Below are 19,793 nucleotides of genomic sequence, written 5' to 3'. Positions count from 1 at the left end.
GTTTTCGCACTAGGACGTTATCTTTTTTTCTCTTTTCTTCTTTCTTTCTTTCTTTCTTTCTTTCTTTCTTTCTTTCTATATTTCTTTCTCCGAATATCGCCTTCGTCATCGTTGTCATATACGTTTAGTAGCTGTTAGCAACGAACTGTGTTCTCCTCCTTTCGAATGACAGGACCGGTCGTTAACGCGACGACCGCTACGTTGCTTCCGCGTGAATCCGGTGAATCTATTTTACGAGCTTCTCCTATGGCTACCGGATTATTTCACGCTCTCTCGCGATATTGTACGTGCGTTTATCGACCTCGCATCGCGTTTAATATCCGATGAAATTTCGCGAAAGCGAGACCGTGACGGGATAACAAGAGGAGGATGTTGCGTTAAGGTCGTCGATAAAGATTTTTTTTGGTTTTATATTTTTTGATATTTTTTCTTCCTTTTTTCTATGGCAAAAATTTAACACATTCGCTATTTGATGAGAACATTTCTATTTTTCTTTTTTTTTTTTTTCTCTTTTAACGAATTCACGTATCCGCACCAAATATTTATAAATGTATAAAAAATCTATGTCGTTAAATTTTTTTTAATATTCAATCGTGCATACTCGAAACAACTAACATATAGGATTAATCGTAAGTGGAAATTGAATCGCAATGTTTGTCTCGGTTAATATCGGTTAATCGTACGAGTTGTTTATCATTTTTTCCTGGAAAACCGGAAAATTTAGTGTCACTCATTGATGAGAGAAAAAGAGAGAAAGAGAGACCCGCTATCCGTGACACGCCACGTGCTGTTGCTCTGGAATCGACGAGAGAAAGAGTCGAGAGCACTCGAGACGAATCCCTTATATTGCCGCGGGCCCTCTTCTGTGCTACATATGTACCTATATACCTACTACCTATAGAGAAACACGCGTATGTGCATTCGAACGCATTTGCGGTGTTCGTTATTTTGACGGCGAGCAATTCGTGATAAACGTCCGAATCAAGCAAACCCATTCGTATCTCCGTTCCTTTCAATTTCGACTCGATTCAATTCGACTTTCTGACCCGATTATTTTTTATTTTCGTCTTTATTTTTTTTATACGTATCACACGTCAATATTCACGAACTACTATACATTAATGAATAATTGAATTCTTTCTTCGTTTTTCGATAAAGTGAATGTTCTCACGGTGTTTAGGAAAATAAATCTTACGATATATAAAATAAAAGTAATATAATATCTGTAATAAAAAGTAATGAAAGTATAGTTAAAATTAATATGATATAATATCTATAGGATTATTATATCATATTATATTATATTAATCGTATATACATAGATACACACATACACACATACGTAATATTCTTTTCTCAAAAAAAATTATTTTAGAAATAAGACTGCGTGTATGTATTTATTTAGAAGGTATATCTTAAAGATGGGCTATGTCGTTCGAATCCGAATAAGGTATACATCAAGGAACTCTGATCGGATACGCGATCGGTGCATGAATGAGAAAAGGAAAGAAAATACTGTTGAAGGAAGAAGCGATGCGGCGCGCGGCGAAGCGGAGATAGTAGGTCAGCGCGTCGGACGCATTGCCCTCTTTCGACTATACTCTCTAGACAGTGCTCTCTCTCTCTCTTTCTCTCTCTCTCTTTCTCTCTCTCTCTCTCTCCTTATTTCTTTCTCTCACTGTATGAAGAGGTGGCTTGAGACGCGATGCGTAGCGGAGCAATACGTAGCGGAGCGTGGACGATTCTAGTCGACTTGCACCAGAGGATCAACTTCTTTCTTCCCATTGGTAGCAGCTTTCTTTCTCGGGAAACTTCTCTTGTCCTTTTCTAACTGGCCCTCCTCTTCCTCTTCTCCTCCTTCTATTTCCGCTCTTCTTTCTCTCCTTATTTTTATATATATGTATATATATGGACAGTTTCAAATGACGTTCCTTTTTTTTTTCTTCTTTTCCCTCTCTCTCTCCCATTCTTTCTCTCTTTCTGTCTCTCTTTCTCTCTCTCTTTTTTTTTATTATTTCTTTTTCTTTTATTTTCTTTTCAAAATTCGAGTTTGATCTCAGATAAAAAAAGAAAAGAATTTCGAAACGTACATTATTATGTGATTGTGGGCTGAAGTGTTCGTGCGTTGAGAAGCATGCGGTAAATAAGTATAGTTATAGTTTCTTCTTTTTCTTCTTCTTTACTTTTTTTTAATGCTCCAAAATAACGTTAATTGTTTAATGTCGTCTTCTTCTTGTTACGAAAATAATGAGAGAAATTGAATACTTTAGCCTACGTCTTTTTCAATCTGTCGTATATCGAATTCTTTCAACTTTTGTTGTATAAATTTGGTATATATATTTTTTAATTAGCAGCCTATCTAGATGTAATTATAAGTTTGATGATCTAGAAATTCCAGAAAGTCGAATTTCTTTTTCGAAGTGAGATCGATGGAACCCTTTTCTGTTTTTTTTTTTGGACTAAATAAAGGGAACAATTTCATCAGGTAGCGAACCCTCTTCACCCAGTAGCCAAGAGGAAAAATGAGAAAAATCTTGGAAGGCGTCGTCATTAGTAACTTCCGCGAAACGGCAATTTTCTTTCTTTTTCTTTATCTCTCTCTCTCTCTCCTCTCTCTTTATCGAAAGGATGGAAATGCTCACGGCACTAATTTATCGTGAGAATAGCTTACTTCCAGTTCCCAAATGTCAGCAGATTCATCTATTATTCTCTCGATCTCCCTGCACTTTCTAGGATATTTTCCAGGAAGTACTCCTTTTTTTTTTTATCTTTTTCATTCTAACGCAGTTACGCTGTTTATCTACATCACATACGTAAGCACGAGCAGAGTTAAAAAGATCGTCGAGGAGAGATATCAAAGTAATAGATTAAAGTCGTGACGAGTTACTTTAAATACGATGTCATTCATACCGTAACATAGTATTGTGTAATGGGAAACGACGAAACCGCGATTGATAAATCATAATAGATAGGAAAAGGACATTTCTCGTGGCTACACAGAACGTGCAATCTTGCGGGCGACCACAAAGAGATGCTTTTTCATTGGATTAGTCGTTTGGTGTAGAGCTACGTTCGTGATCATCGCGTTATTCGAGATTAATCGATAATGTTTAGACCAATAAATATTAACATTTTATAGAATATGAAAGATCTTATTGATTTAACATTAGTATAAGTTTCTAAGTAAGGAAGTAAAATATTTTTTACGTAAATATATGCGTCAACAAAAAGAATCTCGATAACTTTCGTCGTAGAATTTATTATTATAGGCATCTTGTAATACGAAAGTAATGATCTTTACAATTTAAAATCGTTCAATCTTTTTTATTATTTTTTTTTTCGTGTCATTTTCGTCGAAGTATTAATTTCGATTATATTATTTTGTTTTTTTTCTTTTTTGTTTCTCTCAAAATAATTGTACTCGCATTACGTGTTTCTCTTAGTTGTGATTATTTTGCGAAGATGTTGGCAGAGAAAATTTCTTTTGCGAACGATTTCTTTTCCCTGTTTCCCGCTCCCGGAAAAACGTTTTACGCGTCCTTAATGCAAGCTCGTTTCGCGTAGCGCGTCTGGCCCGCTGGTGCATGGCAATGCTCTCTTTTAATTAAAATCCCAAGCGAAGAGTTCTATCCTCAAAAGAACGTTCCTATCCAACACCAGTTAACTCTCTCGGCCCGGTTCTCACGGTACGTTCTTTGTGCAGGATTCCTCTGATCGTTTCCTTTTAATTAGATCGCCTTCAGCTTCTCGCGTTCATGACATTAGAACGGCGTCAAACCGACCTGAGAAGTTTCGATTTAAAAGCTAACTTTCTCGTCAGTTTTTCGGTGGTACGATTTGAGTTAAATGGCAAGTCTTCTAGGTCCTTAAATGATACGGTGAGCTTTAATATTTCAAGAATAGAATTATCTGATGAAATGTATGTGCACGCGTTGCCGATAAACGTTTCGGAGAAAGGAAATTTATCAATCCGAAGAATTAAAAATTTTCTTCGAGGTCAATTTCAAAGAATTTTTTTTTTCGCGCGATCTTTTATTTATTCGGAAAATTTTTCATTGAATTTTTTCCAAACGACGAAACGTGTGATATACAATGATCGTACTATCGTAAGACACGTGCGTGCACGATACGCATCTAGCTCAGCTCGAAGCAACTGACTTGGCCTACTTTTTCCCTACTATAATCAAGGCGAGACAGTTCTTGTATGACAATTTTTTTCTTTTCTCTACGTAATATCGTTTATTCTGTTATTTTCTAAAGATAACGAGCCAACACGTTCGTTAAACGTTTTCTAAGATAAAACAAAGAGAAAAAAAGGAAGAAGAAATGAAAGATTCTTTTTATGATCGGTTGTCTCTTCCTTTCTTTCAGTTTTTTTCTTTTTTCTTTTTTCTTTCACAACAGAAACACTTGAACTAATATATTCCAGTCGTGCTATCTTAATGGGCTGTTTAAAAAGTAGAAGTAACTAGACGGTAGTAACTAAACTCGTGACGTTCGCGATAATTAGGAGCGAGCCCCTTTCGTACGTGCGATTCAGTGAAAGTGTGTCCGGTGTAGGAATAATATGGCCGTTCAGGTCATCCTCGGATGACAATGGAAAAGTGAAATCGTCGTTAGGTTACTAACGTGGGTACTTCCTATGAAACTTTTACCATTTAATTTTGCGATTTCTATCTTCCTATCTTATCTGATCGATCGTTCGATACAGATGTTATTGATGTCTTTTACTTAACTCGAAATCAAACTCGAACGAGATTGAATCGATTTTACTTTTACGATTATTCTATTTTATTACTGATTATTAATGGATACTTTTCCTAATAATGATCAAATTAAATTTCGTAAAGATTTCTTTTGTAATCTTTTTTCTTGCCTTACATATATAAAAAAATAAAAGAATATCACATAATATTTATTTTAAAGTAATTTACGATATATAATTAATTTTAACGTAACAATAATGAATTTTCAAAGGAGAGAGAGTTAAGAAATTTCTCCTGTTAATTTTCTACGAATATGGTTTACTATTATTTTTAAACATGATTAAAATTATATATTTAAATAATTTGGATCAAGTTAATCATAAACGTGTCGAAGACTTTTACGAAAAATCTTAAGTAAATTTGGAATAAATGTTAAGGTACTTGCTAGGGATAATGGTCTCGTAGGACGGTATCGTTCAATTGCAATTCGTTCGTAAATTTCTGCTGGGAAAGTCTTTATAAGAGGATCGATTGCAGGTGCAAGTAGAACAAGACGATTCGCAGGTATGCGTATGGCCGACCTGTTGCCGATCAAGGCGCGAATCGCGTATTTCCTGTTCAACGTGGATCGGCCTCCTCTGTCGCCCGCCTGTGACGGCACATCTCGGCTGATCTCTTTTTTTTTTATTCTCTCTCTCTCTCTCTCTCTCTCTTATTCTATACTTGTTTATACTTCTTTCGAGTCTACGACTTTTCGCTCCAGTTTTTCTTCTCTCGATTAAAAATCCCAAATTTCTATTTAAAATGTCAACATATGTATTTGCAATCTTTATTTCGAGATTAGCATAAGTAATTTTGTTCTTATTCGACGATAAAATCATAAAATTGTATTTTAAGATGTTATATTAGATTTTTCTTACTTCGAGTATTATTTGTATATATAATTATTCTCGTTTTAATTAGTTGTTTTATAAGTTTATTGGTGTTACGGTATACGTACGTCAAGGTGATATTGTTATAATATGACGAGAAATTTATAGTAATACACATAAATTGATAATGCCTATTTTACATAATAAATTAGTGTATAAATAGTCTTATGGTTAAGGAGTTCTGGTTTCGACAGAAGCGTCTTGTTTGGCTTCCGCAAAAAAATGTTTCATCCTGTTAAAAAAAGAAAAAATATATCATTAAGTCCGTTCGCGTAGGCGCCGTCAATCTCAAAACCCTTGCGTAAACATGCCTTTATCCGTAAGACCAGTCAGCCCCGTATACAGTTATCTTCAAACGCGTTTCCTTCTCGTTCTTTCTGTTTCTTACAATAAAAATACCGAGTTACGCGTGCATTCGTTAGGTCATACTTACGATAAGATTTGAATCGAACATTGTCGAGTTTTTGCATTTATTATAAATTTTGATAATCGTTATTACTTTCTATGTAAAGTATTTAAAGATATTCCTATTCAAATATTTTTGGCATTTTTTGCGATGTCTATTGATATCGATATATGTATTACAAATTTTATTCGAAATAAATAGACTGGCATGCGTAACATTAGACAGTATTATGTGTGTATTATGAGAGAGATAGAAAGATACCAGTATTACAGTGGTAGCATTCTAACCAGACCGGTCCAAATAGCATAACAGAAAGAATTTGCATGATTCGACATTCCCGAAGAATCGCTTTATTTTATTATTTCATGGTTAATGCAAATAGTTAATGACCTTAATCGATCATCGATTTGGACAAGTTCACGATTCTACCTCGCGCATATATCAATCGCGTTAACCTAGAATGCGAAGTCGCCTTCGGGGCGTTGGTCGTGGTTGGCTGCCGGCATTCTTCTTCGAGTTCGAGTCCTAAATCCACGTGAATTGAAACGTACTGACGTATGTGTGTGTGTGTGTATCTCTACGTATTTTCTTTTCCGAAAGCGACGGGAACGAGTCGAACTCGTTTTTCTTTGGAAACTTCGTAAAGAGTCGGTCTAATCGTCGGGCGCGTGCGGACGAGCTACTACCTCGGCTGGAAAGTACGTGTCTAGAAAAGCGGCCTTTTCTATCTAAGGGTAAGAGCACTAGCAAACAGTTACAGTCGTGCTCCACATTAGAGTGACTCACTCCGCTAGATAGTGCCTGACAAAACGCTTTACCACTGCCAATGAAAGCTACGGTATCGCGTTTAATGAACTCGACGTAAATCTCCGTTGATCTCGTTGCTTTAGAAGGAGATTGTTTGTCTTTCATTCGGGATTATGAGAAATGCATCAGCAAAACGAAGATTAAACTCGAATGATATCAGTCAATCCAAATAGTGCAGTTCTAGATTTATTTAGAGTTTTCTATAAGGTTTGTTTGCTATTTATTTAATTTATTATTATTTTGAAAGAGTTATTAATTAGGGAACGATGCTTGAAAAGAAATTCAATTTGACCTATAAAAATGTCTAGATCGTCAAATTCGCGTGGGACACGTCGTCAAGGTCGGCAGAAGAGAATTCCAAAGAATCTCGAACAACGAGTGACACGCAAGTTCGATTGGCATTCCGCGAAAGGTTGCAATGGCCGGTGACGTTCGCTGAATTCTTAATGTCAGTTCCTGCTCCGCTTTGTCCATTTCCACGCGATCGTCCCTCTTCGAAAGAGAGGTCCTTAACGCGTCTTACCTAAATTTTTATTGACTCGACCGGCTTACTTGCCGTTATAATAGCCATGTGTATTTCGAAATGCGTCGAGCGGATTTTTAGGACGTGTCGTGTAGGTTTAGGGCATTCGAGACAGTGGCTATGCAAGTTAGCGGTACTATGAAATTTATCTTATCAGAATTTATAGAGAAATATATGTCAGTTCTATAAAGTTTCATTTACAAATTTTATTATACTAAGATATTTGTTACGTTTGTAACAGATACGATAAAACGTATATTTACTTAATTTCTTATTTGTTTTAATCAATCGTTAATCAATCGAACATATTTCATTTATTATATATATTCAGTTATATGCATATATTGAGTTGTAGAAAAAAATAAATATATTTATTAAATATTAAAAATACATAGGCATGTACATGCAGGATATCGTACATAAAAATGCACGTATTAAATTTCCAGGATGTAAAATGCGAGGCACCGCTCGTCGACAGTAGCGCGTTGCCATTGGAGCACAGATCGGTGTATGGTCCACCTGCACAATATGGACCACCCACATCGCACGGTGCAGAAGAGAATTGGCCTTTGGCTTCGCCGGATACACCGCAGATAAAACATCTACAGGTGCAATGCGAGAAAACGCATATGCGTGTTAACATCGAGTTCGATCGGCCCTTTTATGGGATGATATTCAGCAAGGGCTTTTATTCGGACCCCCATTGCGTTCATCTCAAACCAGGGACCGGTCATTTGAGCGCAACTTTCGAGATCTTTTTGAATTCATGCGGCATGACATCATCCGCCAATCACAACGTAGCTGCTTATGGAGCACCTACGCCATCGGGTAGTTACGTTGAGAACACGATCATCGTTCAGTACGATCGTTACGTTCAAGAAGTTTGGGATCAGGCCAGGAAACTTCGTTGCACGTGGTACGATTACTACGAGAAGCAAGTTAATTTTAGGCCGTTCCAAGTCGACATGTTGCACGCTGTAACAGCTAACTTCCTTGGAGATAATCTACAATGTTGGATGCAAATACAAGTGGGTAAAGGACCATGGGCTAGCGAGGTTTCGGGTATCGTTAAGATCGGACAAACCATGACCATGGTACTTGCTATCAAGGACGTAGAAAATAAATTCGATATGCTGGTCAGAAACTGTGTTGCCCATGACGGCAAGAGAGCACCGATTCAGCTGGTCGATCAGTACGGCTGCGTCGTCAGGCCAAAGATCATGTCCAGGTAGGATATTATTCTATAAAATATCGTCATCCTCTCCTTGCTTCGATATCTGATCGCGATTTGTACGTAACGACAAAAACGTCGATAACGTCGTTATTGTTTTGATTTAAAGGTTCCATAAAGTGAAGAACTTCGGGCCGAGTGCTTCCGTCGTTAGTTTCGCTTATTTCCAAGCCTTCAAATTCCCCGACAGTATGAACGTTCACTTCCAATGCGTGATCCAAGTCTGCCGTTACAATTGCCCCGAACTGAAGTGCGGTCATCCGGGCTTGGAATATGGAGCACCTGCTGCTCCGTTGTCTCAGGATTACGGCACTCCGGCTCACCAAAGCGTGTCCTCCGAATATGGACAACCCCCGTTGCCGGAGTACAGTGTACCACCCGCTTATCCCGATCCCAGGCATCCTAGTGGACCAGCTGGTGCTTTCAGGTAATAGAGAAGTTCTATTTAGGTATTTATTTGATATACGCATAAATTTTATAATGGAAAAAACTCATCGCATTTTGTTATCGTTAATCTTTTTCTTTTTTCATAACTGAGATCGATAGTTTTAACGTCGATAACAACGTTGTCTCTCTTTTTTTTTTTTCCTTTCGAATCGATCAGCGAGCCCAACCCAGACGTGGTCCCAGCACCTCAAGCACAAACGTCGTCATCGTCGCCAAGTTCGACGCCTGGCGATGCGACCGCGAGTAGTTCACCTCAAAGTCCTCATGATAACATTCATCTCCCTCCACCTCCTCTGCCCGGTCATCCAGTCGGAGCTTATCAAACGGTTAAAAGAAAAGGCACGGCTGGCTCGGAGGAGCTCGAGGGTAACCTAGCCACCCTCGGAGGCCGACCGAGGTCGGTCGAAGGTTTTCCAGCAGAGCTTAGGGGAGCTCGAAGACGAAGGCACGATCGTCTAGAGGAAGACGACGACGTAAGTTATTCTAATCTGTCGAAACGTCAACGATTTATATCCAGTTTTCTTTCTTAGCTCTATCCACTTATCTAAATAATAACGATATTCATTCGATCAAACGAAAGCGCATTGTATAATTTGTTTGATCAGATCCAATCGATTTATTTATTACTTTTAAGCGATTTCAAATGTAAACATTACCAAGTTATAAATTTGACGTTTCAGAGTTTCTACCATACCGTCACTCTAGTCACGAATCACGTGTACAAGCGAGCTGCCCAAGAGATGACAGACGTGAACACGTCGAGAATAATCCAAGTGGTTGCGCCCGGTGACGTGAATTTTGCACTGGGCACGACGAATTCGAACAATGACACCACAGTAGTAATACAAAACGCTAGCGCCTCGACCGATCCTGAAACGATTTGTATGAGTTTACCAGGCTTCGTTGGGGGTTTAGTGATGTTGCTACTCGTTGTCGTCGTAGCCTCTCTCGTAGCTGCTTTCCTATTCGTCAGGGTACGTTCCGTCGATCGGAAGAACGTTGGCATTGGAAGCACCTTCGTTCATCCGGCATACGCTACTGAAAATTGTACCGTACCGAATCCCGAGTTCATCAAGGTCGCCAATTGAGAAGAGGCGTTCTTGCGTCAGACCACTTAAGGACCTCGAATAAGGACCTTTACGTTGGAAGGAGGGAACGTCGACGATCCTAAAGGAAAGGACACCCTTGGGACCGCTCGTCGAGACGTTATTTCGTTCACGACTCGAAATTCATCGAGGATTCCTTCTCCTTATTCTTTTTATTTCTTTCTATCCCTTTTCTTCTTCTCCCGTTTCTTCATATTCGTCGCTTATCGAATCGTTTCCCTCGAAATCAGGATTCCTATCTATTTCCTTCTTGCTCTCTTCTTCTCTCTTTCTCCTTCTCTCTTTCTCTTTCTCTTTTTTCTTCCTTTTCTATTCCCGTACGATCAAATTCTCCGCAGAGATATCGGGATACTTCGAGTAGACATTCGATCATATCGACTTTTCAAGTTGGAGGAAACTTTCTCGTTCGTATCCTGACCAAATTTCTCGTGTTAATCGACGGAGAAAACGGAGAATGGGAACGTCCTTTGGTTAAAGTTACACCTTATGAGAAACTAAAGTTAGATCAAACGTTTTCCATTTATTGACGTATTCCTCAACGAAGGTCGAAGATATGCACTTTCTTTTTCTTTTTCTTTCCTTTTCTTTTTTCTTTCGTATAGATGAGATAATAGATCGTTTTTATGATCGCTCGAGTACGAAAGTAATCGAGATAGCGTTTATCGCAGAGCGAGTCATCTTCCACGTCAAGTGGTTAATACACCTGCGATTTTGCCAATGAATTTGTAAGATCGCAAGAGTATCGACTACTTTAGTTTTCGAAGGACATTGTACATAATTCGCAGGCTATCGGATTGTCCTTCCAGACTTTCAATTGAAATTCGCACAAAATCCTGCGCTTCCGACCATCACCCGTGCACCCCTTATTATTTATATATTCACTCACCCACTCACATATACACATATACACATACATATACTTGATGTTTCATTTTAAATCGAACGCCTAATTGTTGCTCCTGATTAGAGTAGTACGAAAGAAAATGTAACTGAACGAATTTGCATCGTTCGAAGAGAGAAAGGCTGTCATGTAAAATTGTATTTTTTTTCTGAGATAAATCTTTTTCCTTTTTCCTTCGAGATATCAAGATCATCGGTATTCTTTTTGATGGAATATATTTTTGTTAAAACGATAGCTCTTACAACAAAAATAAACTCGGGGATATCGTTGTTTTTTTTTTTACATCGAGACGAGGTAGAATAAAAAAAAGGACTTCCACGTGTCATCGTGAATTCTCTCTTCGAATGCAACTTTGTCTTTTTCTCTTTTATTTTTTTTTATTTTTTTTAATACCAACTCGTTCCAAGGAAAATATTTAAGTATTCGGTTTAAAAATGAAACAACCTGTATATACGTATCATACACGTGTATCAAATCGTATCTCTCTTGTTTCACTTGAAATAATTTCGTATCATCCTCATCGTAGCTCAGGACGTGTCGCAAGCTTCACGATTTGTCGCCATCGCGAAAAGCTCATCGAAGTTCGCCTCGTTAGGCGACCTCTTATTATTTAAGAATTTTCTATTTATTTTGTCTTCGTTATCTTTAGTTTATTCTTAATAAAAATACACGTACACATATACATACATACATACATACATACATACATACATACATACATACATACATACATACATACATACATACATACTTTCTCTTTTTTCTCTTTGTCTCTCTTTCTCTCATTTCATCCTCACCCATCGATCGATCTAACCCTAACTTATTTTATTTTTTTCTCGACATCTCGATCTTTTTTCTCTCCTACGTATCCTCTCTTTTTATATATTTCGTTTAACGTTTAAGTTATAACGAGAAGATAACAAGAAAAATATTCCCGCGTCGAGGGAATATTGTATTACGTATGTGTTTTAAGCACACCCCCATACACACGTGACAGACAGTTTTTATTAATTGTTCTTTTTGTTTTTGTTTTTTTTTTTTTTCTTTAATTTAAGTTGAAAAACAAAGACCGAGAAAAGCACACGATACACATTACATTACGAACGAATATATTGTACGAAGAAGAAACATGCATTTCTATTTTTTTTTCCTTTTTTTTCTTTTCTTTTTTTGCGCGCGATCGATACTCGCGAAAGAGCTGACATCACATTTATTGTACGTACGTATGTGTTGTACTACACGCGTCACAAACGAAAGGGTGGATGCGCGTGTACGAGACATTATATTCTCGATTATTTGATAATTATTTTAATTACATTGATCATTTTTATCTATACGTCTACCTCGGCGTTCGTGTTTTTTCTTTCCCGTCGACCTTTGTACTATACTCAAAATTGGAATCAAATTTGATTAAGCGTTAAATGTTCCAATTAAAAAAAAAAGAAGCAATTGTATCCGTAATTATTAATGTTGATAAGAAATTAAAATTTTCATCTGTTTGATGAATGAAAGAAGAATTTCATGTACATGTACATACATGTAAATACTATTACGGGTTTGTATATACATACATATTATACATTCATACATATATATTTATATATGTATATATAAACAATTTTGAATATTTTATGTAAAAAGAGGATAAACCATTGATTAGAAATGGAATCATTAAACCATAAAACAAATATTACCGTTTTTAATCATCGATGAATGATTAGTTTCATCGATTAATTAAATCAATTGTATTTGATTAATTTTTCAATTAATTAATTTCTTAATTGTAACATTTTGATTGGTTAAACGGTGTAAAACTTTTAATCGATGGATATGGGAAAATTCAACTGAAATTAGATGGTATAGTAAATTTAACATACAACAACAGACTTTGTTGGGAGAACATTATATATACTGAGGATCGCTGGAAATGCTGTTGCTTTACGAGCGAGGATAGACAATGTGGAAGGTCTTACGGTAACGACCTTCTCATGGTAATTTCCTTTACCTTGTAAGAGTCGATAGAGAGATGTTATAGCTCGTTGGGTAATATCGTGCCATGGGAAAGGTGGGAAATTCATCTCGAGTGCTCATTAAGGTACGTATGTTGTGTTAAAAATATGTTGATGTATTAAGAAATTCAATTAGCAGATACTGAGAAGTCATTTTAAAACATTGACAAATTTTCTCAAGTTTTATTTCATTGCTTTTACAAATAACGGTAGAGAAAAATTATTTTTACGTACTTCTGAATCAGGGCTTGTATTTTTCTAACATAATCTTACGTTGTCTGGCGCATCTTTTAACATATTCCATTTCTCGTGACAAATTGTGGAGACTATCGGTTCTTACACTTTTTTCCCAAGAATCTTGAAACCTACATCTGCAAGAAAAGTAAAAAAAAAGAAAGAACGTTCGATCTTTTTGAAAAATATTATCTTAAAAATTCTATAAACATAACGATGGTACAATATTCGTGGACTCGTGTAATCGCTCACCTCTGTACAACTTTTTTCCAATCTATAGCATCCTCGTGATAGGATTTCAATTTCTTGTTATAATCTAATATCGTTCCTAGTTCTATCCTGCGACGTAAAATATTATTAGATTAATCTTGATCTTATTTTTATTGTCGACGTTGTCTCTTACGTACCTTATGCTTTTAGTGCCGGCGAAAAATTTCAAATTGATGTTCCTACGATTGAGAATTCGAAAACTCAAATACTTGTTTAATTTCATACAGATTATTTTGATGGTCTTGTTGTCCTCTTCTTTCATTGAGTGAACTTCTCTCTTGTCGTTGAAGAATCTGACCGACAGAGAAACGACAACCGTAAGCAATAACCCTTACTCGAACGCAAGTTGATCTACTTTTTTATTACGTACGTACTCGGATTCGAGATACTTCTCGCGTTCCTCGACAACAGCATTAACAACGACGGGTTTCTGCTCATCTCTTGCGATTTCCGCTTTTTCTCTCATATCCGAGGTCATCGGAGAGGGCAACGAAGTTTGCGTGTTTTTTTTACTAATGCTTCGAAATAATCGATCGAGAAATTCAATCACCAAGAATGTAGAAAATATTGAAGGATACTTGTAAGGAATTTTAGGAAAACACGACATACCTTTCCAGATCTTTTTTCAAGGATGGAAATAATCTTTCCAATTCACTCATCGATTTTATCTAGGAATATTTTCACGTAATTTTAAACTTTCGATTGATTACATAAATTTTCGTATTACTTGCGATGAAGTATCGTAAACTTTTTTGTAGTTTTATTCGATCCAATTTATGATTTTTTTTCTTTTTTTAATGGAACTATTATTTTTTTATTTATAAACAAAATTGTACGATAGGTCAAGACAATTATTATAATTTATTCAATAAGTACGGTATTCTACATCATCGGATCCAATATTACGTTCAATTATTATCGACATTTATTATGTAAGGTGATTCAATCCATGTAATATATTATATATGTAAGTATATACTAACCGAATATACGTTTTCAATGATCGGTTCCTCGACATTGCTACTCCAGGTCCATAGAAAGGGCAATCCGCCAGGATTATCCCTCCAAATACCCCCGATCTGATTATAAGAAAGTCTGTGGAAATAATCAAGAAAGAGGGATACAGAATGTAATTAAAAAAGCCGTTGGTTCAAAATTAAAAAATTCGTTCGTCCTTCTTCTTCATCTTTTCTCGTTTTTTATCTATATTTTTATTTTTTCCGTTTTCCTACTTTTTTTTTTGTTTTCTATTCTTTTTTCTCGTGACACAAACCTCGTGATGCCATTTTCGTCAAGGATAACACCGTTGCAGAGACTGTCGAAAACGGCAATTATTTGCGGCTTCCTCGTGATACCCACAATGTCCTTGCCTCCTGGCGTGAATACAGTATACATGTCATCTTGAAATTTATTAAATTACGTATATTTTTAAAGACCGTTTCGTATCTAATACTAATCTAAAATTTCAAATATAAGGGAAATACTTTTGGAGGATAAAAAAGTATCGAAAGAATTATTTTTCTTTCGAAATGAAAAACGAAACAAAATTTTTTCTTTTCATAGTAACATGTAGACTATTCCGAATAGAACATACAGAGGTATTGAATGTATGAGATATATTTGTAAATCATTATCTTAAAATCATTTCAAAAAACACCCTATATTCATGCGGATCCGTTCAGTTAAAAAGAAAAAGAAAAAACAAGCAAGACAAGAAAAAAACTATCGCAAGGAAAATATATATGTGGCGAAGATATTAGCACGATAAAAATATACGAATTGTACCGGAAGTCGACGATCAATTACATTCTCGATTTTCCGGCTTGTGAATTTTTACGGCTGTCCGACCATTCGGGTAGAAAACCTTGCCCGTTTCGTCGGGATGGAAGCTCAAGAAGGGCGTGACGCCATCTTCGTAATATCTTCTATCTTCGTATCGGTATTTCTTGAACCTGAAGACGCCGAAGAGTAGACACGAGGAGAAGAGTATTACGATTAATTGCGACAAATTGCAGAAGTTCGCTCATCGTAGTAAATTAAAACGCTATGTTCCTCGCTAATATCGTCTTATTAAGCCTCGCTATCCTCCTTCTTCTCCCTCCTTCCTCCCCCTGACCCACCCCCACCTTCATCATCCCCTCCCAACCTACCATCACCATCACCGACACAACCACCCTACCCCATCCCATCCCTCTATCTCGCGCTAATTGTTAACTCGTTAGTAAGTAATAGAGAAGTTATTCTCGAGGAACAATGTAATAACGAGAGTTAACGAGATTCCGGCACGTTCTCCGCGTTCAACCTTCTTTCGATCTTTTATAATATAGCACGTCGTTTATGAAAATTACCTCTCTCTTTTTCTATCTTTCTCTCTTTCCCCCTATCGTCTTGTTCTTTCTTTATCTCTGTAAATTAGAACCCTTCGGCGCAAGAGTTAAATGTAAATCCGTGAATATTACACGAGTACTTTAATTCGAGTACTTTTCGTCCAACCCCTTATACATATACTTACTCATTATTTTGTTTCACGTTTTTTCTTCTTTCGTGTTTCTTGTCTTTTTATTTTTTTTCTAATGGCTAGTTTTTATTTAATGAGATCTCCATTCCTCGCTCATGTAGATCCATTCATTTCAATTTAATCCAGGTCAGGCTTTTTTTGGGATTTGTGGAACGCAAAAAAAGAAGAAAGAAAGGAAAGAAAAAAGAAAAAATTGTACACGCGCTCAAACTTCTCGAGATGTAGACCGTGACTAACGAGGATGTGAAATTATTTCTAAATGTAATATGATTTACATATGATTTATCTTAGAAATGTGAAATTAAAAATAGAAGCTGGATGGAGGTGAAATTGCGAATAATTATCAAAATACGAATCGTAAATTTCTACGTACCAATCCAAATGAGGTTTCGCCATCTTGCTTTCATAGAGATATATTTTCCTCATAAATTTCCTAATAGGCAACACAGTCCAGCCAAGCTTCACGAAGTGCTCGTTCGATAATTGGTATTCGATCGTGTTTGGAGAGTCTACAAAGTAGGAATCTCTCTAGGATGCGAAACAGGATATATACACACGGATGCCATTACAAATCACATTATTCGACTATGCAGCGAGTTAATTACGAAATACGATTGGCCAACCACTCGAAGGAATCTCGATTGACTGACGACAATCGATATCGAACATTGTACATGCGTACATTCGTTAGAAATATCATTCTATCCTAGTTAATTTTCTTCGTTAATATTTTTCCTTTTTTTTTTGTCTTTACCAATTCTGTTTTGAAAGGGTAGCATGGCGATCGTTTTTATTTGTCGATAACGAGATTCGTTCTTTCGTGTAAAATCTTCGTCGGTGGCTAAGCTTGATCCCGTGAATTTTGAACCTTTCAATCTTGTATTTTTATCTTCGATATTATTTCCAAATTTTGGATTAATCGTCGATGTCTCGGTATCTAAGTTAAATAACATTTCTTTCTTTTCATTATCTCTCTCTCTCTCTCTCTCTCTCTCTCTCTCTCCTCCTTTTTCTCTATTTTTTAATCTATCCTTATTTTTATTTCTATATAATCTCTATTTTTTTTTGGTCGATCGTAAATTTCTATGTAATTCCTACGGCTCAGACTTGAAATCAAGGGAAGAAGGGCAAAGAGATATTATACTGTTGGGAAACCGCAGATCAGTTATAAGTCTGACTAGGTCAAATTTTAGATTTATGTTGATTAAGCACTTTTATTTGGTTTAACGAGTACTGCATGCTATCTAACGAGAGAACATTCCCAGAGCGAAAATTTATTTTCCTTTCAAATCGATAAAAATGTTTGGAGGATTAAAAATTGTCGGACGCGTGTTTATTTGTTTTTTTTTTTTGCTAATGAACAGTTCATTAAAATATGTGAAATATTGCATGCAAAGTTATTCTCGGAATAAAATACAAACAGTACGATGTTAATATTTTTTCTAATTTCTATAGAAGATTCGAACAAGATATTGTTAATTAACTGCAAAAAAGTTTAACGATGTATCAACAAGAAATAAAAAATTGAGTTTAGTCGATCGATCGATCGACTAAATTAAACATTTTCGTCGGCTTTCGAATTTAATCAAATTGACGCTTTCATCTCCTTCACTTTGCTAGACGTGATTGATTATTATTAAAAGAAAAAACGGATGCTCCAAGAAAAGAAATAAAAAGAAAAGGTAAGTAACACTTTTCCTTGGCGTCTCTTACTAAACTACGAAAAATGCTCACCCATTTTATATTTCTTTTCCGAACCAGGATTTCGCGTTTGGTCGTTACCCTCGTTTCTCTCATGAACGTTCTTTCGTTTTTCACGATTTCGAAGAAAATTTTTTTCCTCATCACCGTCACGATACGCCCATTCGCTTTCCCTGTCAAGCACATCTCCCTTTTTCGGCACAACTACCGAGGATGTCTTATTCCCTTTTCCTTCTGATTGACGATAAGTCTCCTTAGTCTTTCTACGAGGAGTCATTTCTTCGTCCTTTTCGATCTCCTTCTTCCCTTCTCGAGGTCGACGTGTAAGAGGAATTTTTTCATTCGTACGATCATGGATCATTTTGCCAGGACGCTCTTGACCTCTGCTCCTATTCAATCTCCCTCGAGAATCTTCTTCTTTTCCTCGAATATTCTTTTTATCCGTTTTTATCTCTTCCTTCTTGAAGTTACTCTTTACTTTAAACGTATCACCTTTTCTATCACGAAGACGATTTCGATTTTTAATCAAATATTTTGCGTCGTGTTTATTGCTATTTATAATACGTTCATTGTTATTGTCACCGTAATTATCGCGATACTTGTAATCGTATTTATCGTTATATTTGTAATCGTTTTTATCGTGATATTTGTAATCGTTTTTATCGTGATATTTGTAATCGTTTTTATCGTGATATTTGTAATCGTTTTTATCGTTATATTTGTAATCGTATTTATCGTGATATTTGTAATCGTATGTTTTCTTTCGATTTACATCGGATCTGATTCCTTGTTTGTTCTAACAAAAGAAATTTTTTTGAATATAGTCTACAGCAGAATTAATTGAAGATACTGAGAAGTCGAGAACACCGAGAGTATACTTTTCTTTTATTTTCTTTTTTGAGACACTAATTATGAAAGATGTCATATAATTAAAAGAAACATATTTTTCTTCTCGACTAGTTAGTTTTTTTCAATTCAAATTTTTACCAATGAGCGATCGTTGATAACGAAGTTGTCATTAATAGAGTCACTTTTAGGTTGATCCACTTTTTTCCACAAACCATGGAGATGTTCGGCATCTTTGCAAAATGATTTATAACATATCGGTGGTAAAAACTTGGGATCATACGAAAGTCAATAATTAAATACGATCGACCTATTAAACTTTGTCAACTTAGATAAAGGATTTAATATGACTTACCAATTTACGAACTACGTCATTGATAGCATCATCACAAAACCCACAAAGAATCGTACGTTTCAAACATTCTTTTTCGGATTTCAAACAGCTAGTATCGTGCGAATGAAGTTTCTTACAACGCTTTACGCATTTCTTAGAAACACGTGATCTTGAAAATATACGTGTCGTTAATGTCAATTAAAATTGATATTAGAAAAAGATCTTACTCGGAAAATGTAGTGTCGTCGATTGACATTCGATGAACAGTAAGAAAAATTATCAAGTTTGGCCAGGTATAAAGACTAAAGTTTTTTTGGGACAAAATTTGCGGTATTACCGCAAATATTTTTTTTGTACGCCATGATTGAGTTATTGTTTACAATATATGCAAGAGCGCAATGTATTTTTAATCGATCAATCGACATGTCGATAATTTTATAGACATTTGTTTTATATATCGATGTTAAAATCGATATGATGGAATTTTTTTTACGTATTGATTGTAGTCGGTCAGCGAACTCCATTGCTACTTAGTTCGAGCTCTTTGAAGATCTTAATAAACTGGATAGTGGTTATTTCCAGTTGGAAAAAATGTTGGATATAAAAGACGAAAGCAATTTTCTAACAGTCAGCCTTACCACGACATAGGAAGGGGAAAAGACTGCCTTTCTAATATTTATAGAAGCCTTTACGGCGCCTTGTGTAATTTATTTCCTGGCAAACAAGGTTCCACACTTTTATACAGCCTTCTCTCTTTCTTTTTATCCCTCTCTTTCTCGCTTCATAATGAAACAGCGATATTGGTTTGAATATGACAAGAAG

At 36.0% G+C, this 19,793-nt stretch overlaps 2 protein-coding genes across 7 annotated transcripts in view; one reads left to right on the top strand and one right to left on the bottom strand.

Moving 5' to 3' along the window:
* LOC127065272 (cuticlin-4) overlaps positions 1-12,465 on the top strand; it is a 40,458-nt gene extending 27,993 nt beyond the window's left edge. For all 5 annotated transcript variants that reach the window (XM_050997368.1, XM_050997366.1, XM_050997365.1 and 2 more), the window contains 4 exons: positions 7,821-8,602; positions 8,715-9,032; positions 9,210-9,525; positions 9,733-12,465. In XM_050997368.1, the coding sequence (XP_050853325.1) occupies positions 7,821-8,602; positions 8,715-9,032; positions 9,210-9,525; positions 9,733-10,140 (1,824 nt within the window). In that variant the 3' untranslated portion in view covers positions 10,141-12,465. The remainder of the gene's footprint in view (positions 1-7,820; positions 8,603-8,714; positions 9,033-9,209; positions 9,526-9,732) is intronic.
* An 817-nt stretch (positions 12,466-13,282) lies between these two features.
* LOC127065350 (uncharacterized) lies at positions 13,283-16,742 on the bottom strand. Of its 2 annotated transcripts, XM_050997540.1 has the most exons (10): positions 16,464-16,742; positions 16,085-16,222; positions 15,358-15,524; positions 14,846-14,972; positions 14,556-14,667; positions 14,182-14,240; positions 13,947-14,090; positions 13,710-13,865; positions 13,555-13,641; positions 13,283-13,439 (listed from the first exon to the last, which is right to left on the bottom strand). In XM_050997540.1, the coding sequence occupies exons 4-10, from the start codon at positions 14,965-14,967 to the stop codon at positions 13,310-13,312; spliced, it is 810 nt and encodes a 269-aa protein (XP_050853497.1). In that variant the 5' UTR covers positions 14,968-14,972; positions 15,358-15,524; positions 16,085-16,222; positions 16,464-16,742; the 3' UTR covers positions 13,283-13,309. The 2 variants fall into 2 exon arrangements, with proteins under 2 accessions (XP_050853497.1, XP_050853496.1); XM_050997539.1 differs by lacking the exons at positions 15,358-15,524; positions 16,085-16,222.
* Between the last annotated feature and the right edge of the window lie 3,051 nt (positions 16,743-19,793).

Source organism: Vespula vulgaris, chromosome 7, assembly GCF_905475345.1.
Source record: "Vespula vulgaris chromosome 7, iyVesVulg1.1, whole genome shotgun sequence".
NCBI lineage: Eukaryota > Metazoa > Arthropoda > Insecta > Hymenoptera > Vespidae > Vespula > Vespula vulgaris.
The sequence above is the reverse complement of the archived record's forward strand: the minus strand, read 5'-3'. Positions and strand labels throughout refer to the sequence as shown.

What these genes read in the sequence shown, in the direction of transcription:
- LOC127065350 (XM_050997539.1), bottom strand. Translation starts at nt 16,497, where the DNA reads ATGAAAGCAAGATGGCGAAACCTCATTTGGATTG. An exon ending in TTGAAAAAAGATCTGGAAAG is followed by an intron (nt 14,091 to 14,181) that starts GTATGTCGTGTT and finishes ATTATTTCGAAG; the next exon opens with CATTAGTAAAAAAAACACGC. An exon ending in TGGAAAAAAGTTGTACAGAG is followed by an intron (nt 13,440 to 13,554) that starts GTGAGCGATTAC and finishes CTTTTCTTGCAG; the next exon opens with ATGTAGGTTTCAAGATTCTT.